This window comes from Physeter macrocephalus, unplaced genomic scaffold (assembly GCF_002837175.3).
Source record: "Physeter macrocephalus isolate SW-GA unplaced genomic scaffold, ASM283717v5 random_1730, whole genome shotgun sequence".
In the NCBI taxonomy this organism is placed as follows: domain Eukaryota; kingdom Metazoa; phylum Chordata; class Mammalia; order Artiodactyla; family Physeteridae; genus Physeter; species Physeter macrocephalus.
In genome coordinates this window covers 1-8966 of record NW_021146388.1, presented here as the reverse complement: position 1 = coordinate 8966, position 8966 = coordinate 1, and the positions used below count along the sequence as shown (strand labels likewise).

Sequence of the window (8966 nt, the reverse complement as noted above, 5' to 3'; positions counted from 1 at the left end):
CCGCGGAGCGGCTGGGCCCGTGAGCCATGGCCGCTGAGCCTGCGCGTCCGGAGCCTGTGCTCCGCAACGGGAGAGGCCACAACAGAGGGAGGCCCGCCTACCACAAAAAAAAAAAAAAAAAAATATGTAAACACATGGGAGAATTTTTTAAATAACCCTGAAATGAGGATGGCCCTTTAAAACACAATACACTAACCTAGAAATCATAAAAGAAAAACCTGATAATGTTAACAACATTAAAAAATTTTTTTTAATTTCTACACAGCAGAAAGACTAGAAACAAAGTTTAATTGATAATGGAACCTGAAACATTACAATGCAAACAAAAGACTAATTTCCTTAATCTATATAAAGCTCTTAAAGTCATTAAGAAAAAGACCAACAATCCAACAGAAAATGGGGTAAAGGATATGAACGATTAAAAAAAAATCTAAAAAGAGGCAGGACGAGGGTGAGGCAGAAGAAAGTGCTTCTCGCTGTCAGGGACATGCACAGTAGGCTCAGGCCCCTGAGACGGGCACTCCGAAAATGTTTGCACCTGGGGCCCCTCCCTTGCCTCATGAACTCACTTTCTACTGCTGCATAACAAATGACCACGAGCTTAGTCACTTAAAAATGACTCATTAACTCAGTTTCTGTGGGTCGGAAGTCCGTCCCGTTTCTGCCGGTTTCTCTGCCCAGGGTCTCAGGCTGAACTCAAGGCGGGGCTACATCTCTTTTGTAACTCAGGCTCCTCTCCTGGGCTCAGTCAGGTTGTTGACAGAAACCATTCCTCGTGGTTTTAAGACTATGTTCCCCGAGATCTCAGGGTCCTTCCAGAGGCCGCCCCTCCCCATAGGCAGTTCATAGCGTGGCTGTTTACTTTCTTCCTCGAGGCCCTCTGGAAAATCTCTCTGATGCTGCATCTTTGAAAGACTCTCCTGATTGGCTCAGGCCCACCCAGGAGAATCTCCCTTTTGATGAACTGAAAGTTAACTGATTAGTAACCTCAACAATATTGCAATAACTTTGTATGGTGACAGATGGAAACTAGACTTATCTTGGTGGTCATTTTGTAATGTACAGAAATATCAAATCACTATGCTGTACACCTGGAACTAACATAGTGTTGTAGGTCAATTATACTTCAATTTAAAAAAAACACCCAAAGTTAACTGGTTGATAACCTCATCACTGAAATGATATTCCATCTATTCACAGGTCTCATTCCTACTCAAGGACAGGAGTTAACGCTAAGGGGGGTGGTTATCTTGGAGACCATCTTAGAATTCTGCCCATCACACTTCACCCTAATCGAGGTCCTGCTTTTAAATATATGTGAAGATGCTTGATGTCGCCCTTTAAACACCCTCGTCCGGGCGGGCTGTTTCACCCCTCCACCGTTGGCTGCACCACCTGTGCAGGAGGGAGGAGTGCAGCACCCATCTCTTGGGACTGTTGTAGGACTTGAAGGAGCTCATGTGTGGGCACTCCATAAACGGTAGCTACTATTATATTTCATGTCACCGGCTGGAAGCCTGAGAGGTCGGCAGTGGTCGCGGATCTGGGCTCCTCTCTAACTGCCACAACACCTGATGTTCCAGGGAGCCCAAGCCAGAGGAGATGCCATGAACCATAGACTTGAACTCAAAATAAGGAACACACACAGGATCACAAATGACTGAACCCGGCTCCCCAGGAAGGAAATGGGCAAACCTTACCCAGAAGAGACCTAGAAGAAATGACTTTTCCAGAGTCAGTTAAGTCAGCAAAGAGGGCAAGGGTATGCCCTCTATGGCCAAACCGCACTAGATTCAATCCCAGCTCCAACACTTAAGGCCTCGTGACTGTGGGCAAGTTCCTTAGCCCTTCTAAACCTGTTTCCTCACCTGTGGAAAGGAACTAAAAATACTGTGCCCCCCCTAGGGCTGTTATGCATCAACACATGCTAAGTGCTGGCACAGGACCTGATGTGGAGGACGTCAGGCACCATTTTATGCTGTCATCTGTTCTGGATGCATAAGTTAATTATGTGCCAGAGGCAAGGGCTGGACAAATGACTGTCACATTGTTTTCTGCCTCTAAGATTCTCTACCAGACCTGAAAAGAAATGGAGAAGGCCTTGGGATTCTTTTCAGTCTAGAGGAAGGAGTGATATCTGAGGAAACAGAACACAGCAGCACCTAGAAAGGAAGTCATACAGAGACCCTGGATTCATTCATTGATTTGTTCATCCATTCATCCACTCATTCACTCATTCAACAAGTGTTTATCTGGGACCAAACCAAGAGCTTGGCCCTGTGCTAGGTGCTGGGGATGTGGTAGTGAACAAAACACAGAGACAGAAATGAACAAATAAATAAAATAAAACTTACATACTGTGCTGGGAGTCAGAAAGGAAACAGATAGGATAGCATGAAGGAGAAAGAGGATAACAACGGGGAAGTAGAGTCAGGAGAGCTGAGGCCCTGGGGAGGAGGAGTCGGAGGCACGGCGGAGCTAGAGGCCCTTGCCCCTGAAGAAACTGACCGAGGCCACGTGCCAAGAGGCGGGGCTAGAGACAGCAGACAGGGATGGATCACGTGGGTCCTTGCAGAACCTGATACCGAGGGCATTGAGATGCTTTGCCTTATTGTAACGAGGAAGTAACACAATCTGATTTACAATCGTAAAAGAGCTATGTTCTCTACCTGACCAGTTGTCTGTGAACTTCAGAGGTCTCCCTCCAACTTCCAGCTGCTATAAGCTTTGCCCAGGGGCTTTCTCCAAATGCCAGGGAATTAACACCTCCAGGAACAGCCCTCAGCCAAAGACCAAGGGGAGATTTCGCTATAAATACCTCTCATCCCTCACCTCTTCGTGGGCTAACTCTGAACATGTATTTTATACCATTTCTCAGAATTTGCCTGTGGAACTAAGCCCCACAGTGGTGACCTGCTTGTTGACACGCCCTTTGTTGGTTGCCTTCCCTCCATCTCACTTTCCTCTTCCCTACAGGTGTTTTCCTGGGATTCCCTTGCAGATGAACCACCACAGTGGAATCCTGGTCTCAGGGTCTGCCTGGGGGAAACGAAACCAAGACATCACTCCGGCTTCTGTAAGGAGACTGGATTGGAGGGGGGCATAAGCGGAGGTGGGGAGACAAGTCCAGGTAAGAAAAGATGGTGGCCTGGACCAGGTTGGTGGGAGCCGAGGCTTTCTGGGGTCTGGACTTTCCAGAACATGAAGGCCCTTCATAAGCAGAAGCTGCAGAATGACTTCCGTGAGCGAACATTACTCTCTCACAGGCTGTTCGAGTTCTCCACAGCTTCTCACCCAGTCGAGCCAAGCACATGCCCTCTAAGAGGAAGCAGGGCGTGAGAAAAGAGGCCTGTCTAAAAGGGAAAAATGCAAATGTGCCCAACCCCCCAGCACATCCTTCTCTCCCTCTGGCCTCTGGGTAGAAGGCCCTCTTGGGTCCAGGCACAACAGCCCTTGGGTTGGATTTGGCTTACAGCGGATGTGACGGTCATAGCTCCTCCCAAACACGGTTGGCTGTGCCACCTTCACTGTCCCAAGAGGAGGAGGACTTTGTGTCTCTCATCAGGGTGAATGCAACTCTGGCAGCAGGTAGCCCTGGCAGGAAGGCGAGTAGAGCTCTTTGAGCCCCTTCCCCCCAGCAACACACATACACACTCTCCCACCCATTGTGTCCAGCGAGTACAACCAGCTTCTCACTGACCCCCTCTCTTGGTCTTACTTCTCCCGATGACACAGCCCAGGGTGGGGTGGGAGGGCATCCACTCACTATCAGTCCTTTATCTTTCTTAGAGAAACCAGTTTATTAATCAAGAATACCATCCTGGTCACGCCGGCCTGCTGAAACTTGGTTTTGACTTGTCATTCACTGGGAGCAGCACATACTATTGGGATCCATACCCGCTCCTTGGCACTCACTACTCCTGTGCATACTGATGGCTTTCTACCGCAAGTGCCTGCAGCTCTCTGCCTTTGCCCCTTTCTGGCTGCAGGAGCATGGACCAGTCTAGAGGTTCCAGGAAGTCAATGCCCCCAGGAGCAGTCTCAACCAGTGATGGCTGGGAGTTAGTGGCCCAGCTTCTTTGGCCCTTGGGTGGGACAACTTGAGGCGTTTTCTCCATACTCCCCCAAAGGTCTCAGTGGGATTGAGCCCCAGTTGCCCACAGCAGTGTCTGGGCACCATATGGAGAGTATGTGGGTTGATGTGAATGGTGTACACATATGTGGCTATAGCATGTATGTGGCTATGTTCATGTGTAAGTTCATGTACAGTGTGTGTCCATGTACAGTGTGTGTTTTGGGGGTGTGTGTGACTGATTTGACTATTGTCTAACAAGTATTTGCTCCTGTCCCCCTTCTACTCTGAACAGAGTGTACTTCCCTTCCCTGACATTGGGCTTGGCCATTGACTTAACTTTAGCCAAGGGAATATTAGCAGAAGTGACATCAGCAGAGGCCTTAAATGTGCTTCTGCAGTTTGGTTGAGCCCTTGGGCTTCTTCCACTCCCCATTAGAAGGATTGCCCCAGGTGGTGCTGCCTCTTCAGGCTGGGCTCCAGAATGAGAAACGATGAGCAGACCTGAACCCACAGCTTGGGGCCAAGCTCAGCTGAGCCCAGCTGACCCACAGACCCTGGAGCAAGAAATCAAGAGCTGGTGTCTCAAGCCATTGAGTTTTGGAGAGGTTTGTTACGTGGCATTATATCAGCAATCACTAATACAGAGTGTTATGGGGGATTTGCAAAGCACAGGGTATGGTTTGTGGGATACGAGGAATGTGTCTGAGTACAGTGTTTGTGTATTTTGTGTCTGGGCAAATGTTATGTTGTGATACATAAACAGAATAACAAGGGTTTATATTGGATGAGACAAAACAGACGAGCAAGCATACTGCAGAGTGGGCTGCATGTGGAGTTTGTACCTGGCTTATGGTCAGAAGGGACCTCAGGTTCCTGGGCTGGGAATCCCACAGCCCTGCCTCTCTCCAAATTGCCTGTGGTTTCTAGGAAGGCGGCATCCTCCAGACAGGGGTGTTTGACTTGCCTGGTGTTCAGCAAACCCAGGAAGAGGTGGCACGAGGCCAGCCGAGTTGCGTCTGACCACACACACCCAACCTGCGTGTGCTTTGGCTGTTGAACCTTCCACCCCCATGGCAGGGCTTGGCAGCTGGGGAAAGGCTCCACACCACAGCCTCCAAAGATGGACAGAGGGGCTCTGTGTGGGCAGAAAGCTGCTGCGTGCACATCAGCTGGACTGGGGCTTTGCAAGGAGGGGCCTCCGAGCCCAAAGCCCCAGGGCATCCCTGTAAGCACCCCCTCTTCCTGCCCTCATTCATGGCTAGATGAAGAGGACTCTGTGAGTAAGTGGGTAAGCTCTGGAGGCAGACCGTCCAGGCTGTGTTTCAGCTCCACTAGCCACGGCCTTGGGCAAGTAACTTAACTTCTCTAGGCCTCAACTGTTCAACTTTAAAAGAGGGAGAAATGTAGTATCTCTCTAGTAAGGTTGCCACGAGGATTGGATGAGTTAATTCCTGTAAAGTATTGGAGACAGTGCCTGTTTATTATTGAGCTTGGGCCACCCGCCAGGCGCTGTATGAAGTACATTACGTGAATGATCTTGCATGCAGAAACCACACAAGGTCAGTGTTATCTGATGGAAGCTGGGCTCCTCCCAGAGACAGATCTTGAGACAAGAATTCAAAGCAAAACCAGTTTATCTGTGAGCTAATTCAAAAACACAAGCAAGGAGTAGGGAAGGGAGACAGAGAGGGCCAGCAATGACCACTGTGGGTAACTAGGGCGCAGTCCTGGTAGGGAACTGAGAGACATATGGAATACACACCACAGAGCTATGCCAGTCAGGGAGCCGGGGCTTTTACACACCAGCTTCCATCAGTCACAGGAGGGCAGCTCCTGGAGGGAGCATGACCAGCTCTCCCAGTTTAACCAGGACTGTAAGTCTGTGGTCTGGGAAACCCCTCCATCCCAGGCTAGATGGCAGGTCACACTGTCTGGAGGGCATTAATTCCCAGCCCTCAGCCTGTCACACCCCGGGCAGAGCAGGCTCAGGGCCCAGAGCAAGCCCGAAGATGCAGGTGCTGGCAATTCAGAGCTACCATGTGCCCAAGGGCATAAGGTTGGGACACCCAGTCCCATTTAGAGGTGAGAGAAGTGAAGCTCAGAGAGGCAAACTAATCTGTTCAGCGTCACACAGTGGCAAGTGGCCTGTGGGCAGGGGGTTCAAACCCAGGTCTGTCTGATGCCAAAGCCCATGCCAACCACCAGGGCCCACACTCCTCCCTCCACAAGGGCAGCCACGAGACAAGGACTAGAGGAGCTGCGAGTATCGTGGGAGCCCAGCTAGTCCAGTGACTGGAGACAAACATCCACAGGCAGACAGGTACCATCCAAGCATTTGGGGGTGGCTGTTAGACAATTAAGAGGTATGGTCTTTGGCCAAAAGGAGAGTACGGCAGCCTTTAAAGGGGGCAGCAGCTACTCAGCTCAGAAGGATTCCTGCCACATGGGAATGAAGGCCCCATGTTACTAAACCATCCAATGTTTCAAAGGAAGTGGGATTTTCATGAGAAATCTCCAAAGTATTAAATGTGGTCTGAGAATTTTCTAAAACACATTTTGAACCAACCTTATATGGGCCAAAGAGGGCGCATCAGTCCCTGGCTGCCTGGTTATGGCACTGAACTCGTTCTGTGGTGCGTCCACTCACCCCAGTAGGTAAATTCAGGGCTAGTATTGATCTCTTTCCTCAACAGGGGTCCCTACAGAAATGGGGGCTGGCTTGGTGTGCATTTAGCACATATATCCACCTGTTTTGCGCTCTAATCGTTTTTTGCCTTTCTTTCTGGCCACATTTCCCCACTCGTGTCTCCACGGCTGACATCCAGCTCACAGGTCCCGGAACAGCCACACTGGCTGTTCACAGGTCACTTAGTAAATAGCTGATGCCTGCAGTCCCCCTGTTAACCCCTGGGCCCTGACCGCCAACCCCTTCTCCAGGACTCCCAGAAACTCCAGGGTTAACTCCTGGCCCAGCAGGGACCTCAGCTGGCCCTGTGGCTTCCTTCTCATTCTTCAGGGCCCAAGCTGGACCATTACCATCCCTTTATCTCTCCCCTCTCCCATTCTGTCTCTCCTCCACCTCGACTTTCTTTTCCGAATTACACAACCATCTTGAATCCTTCTTGATTCAAGGATAAAACATTACAAACAGTAGCGTGCTGATAAATGTTTAACAACCAGCTCTCAGGGAATAGGGAGGAGTCCTGATTTGTAGCATTTGCTGATTCCCTTGGTGTAAATACTCCTACGCTGGCCAATTTCAAGCTACCAACATGGATGAATGTGGAGCTAGCAAGAGATAGGCAGTAACTCAGCATTAGGTAGTATTTACTAGGTAGATGCAAAAAACCTCAAGAGCTCAGATAATAGTACAATGTAAAATAATTATGAAGTGATGAGTTCGGGGTATTTATTACCTTTGTTTCTAATATAACTTATTATATTGTGAGTTTATATAATTTAAATTTTAATAACGCCTGTGTTTCACAGCCAGGTCATAAAATTCCTGAAATTCTTGTGAGCCTGCATGAGCTCGTTCCAGCACACCACTGGATGAATGAACTCAGAGGCAGAAAAATAACAAAAACGGGTGCTTGGTGATCAAAAGACAAGGACTAGGGGGAAAGTCACCGTCCATCCTCAGGTGGACAATTCCGGCGTCTCAATTCACCTCACATCCTCTACTTCCACTGCTCCCCACCCCCGCCCCGCCTGGACCCACTTACCTGCAGCAGGAAGTCGAAGAGTGCCAGGCGTGCCCACTCGGCACGGTGGATGCCCAGGCATGGGGCCTGGCCCGGCTGGCTGCAGTCACGTGCCAGCAGGGCCTGGTACTGCAGCCAGCCCAAGGCCAGCGAGTTCTGGTCGTCATCTGGATCACTCAGGTGCTGCACGTCGGGTGCCCACCAGATGACGGGCCTTGCGCCACCGTCCGTGTAGCGGTAGGGCAGCAGGGGGCTGTGGAAGCGCCTGGCCACGGCAGGCAGGCTCCGGCGCAGCCCCAGCACGCGGTCCACGTGGAAGGACAGGACCTCAGACAGGTCCCCAGGCCTCTTGATCAGGCCACAGAGCCCCTGGGAGCAGAGGTGGCTGAGCCCCGGAGACAGGTCCTGAAGGGCACCCTTGGCGGAGAAGCCAACCTGCAGCACCTGCCCGTGGCCAGGGATCCTGGCTTTGCCCACCACCTGCCCCTGCGCCAGCAGCTGGAGGGTCTGCACATCCTGCTCTGTGAGCCATGGGGGCACCTGCTCGCTGGTCCTCAAGTCACTCGACAGCCTGGGGGTCTCAGCGCCACACCACACAGATCCTTGCAGCTCCCCAACAGAGCCAGGCCACTGATGAGCCCCCGTGGCCGGGGAGGGAGCCCCTGCTTGTCGTCCACCAGTCAAGGCTCTGTTCCTCACTCCTGGCAGATCCCTGCCTTCTGCCAGATGAGGCCGGAGGGTCGGTCCAGCAGTAGCTCTCCAAGTCTGAAATGCTGCCATGTTGTGCCCTGGGAGGGGGCCATCTGGGGTGCCCGTCTCACTCTGTGCCTCCCAGAGGGGACCACTGTGCCAGGGGAGGTCCAGGTCTTTGGCTCCTGGACCCCTGACCTCATCCTCCCTCAGGAGCACCAGATGCTGGGTACTGAGTCTCAAATCTCCTGGAGGTGCCAAAGTAATGCCCCTCTTGACCCTCCCTGGACGCCTGCTGTCCACGCCTGGGGACTGCCTGCTGCTGTCCACGCTCCCTCCGTGGCCTTGCTCCTCAGCACACACCAGGATGGAGCTCCCAGGCAAGGCCCAGCCTCTCCGGAACCTCAGGTTTCTTGCCCGCTGCCTCCAGCCGGGGCTCAGAGCCTGCCTGCTCTGGGGGACAGGGGCACCAGTTACCTGCTGGGGCTCCACGGGAC

At 51.6% G+C, this 8966-nt stretch overlaps 1 protein-coding gene across 1 annotated transcript in view; it reads right to left on the bottom strand.

Moving 5' to 3' along the window:
• The window catches only part of GASK1A (golgi associated kinase 1A), a 20261-nt gene extending 11301 nt beyond the window's left edge, over positions 1–8960 (bottom strand). The window contains exon 1 of the mRNA XM_028486593.1: positions 7801–8960. Within this exon, the coding sequence (XP_028342394.1) occupies positions 7801–8559 (759 nt within the window). The 5' untranslated portion in view covers positions 8560–8960. The remainder of the gene's footprint in view (positions 1–7800) is intronic.
• Between the last annotated feature and the right edge of the window lie 6 nt (positions 8961–8966).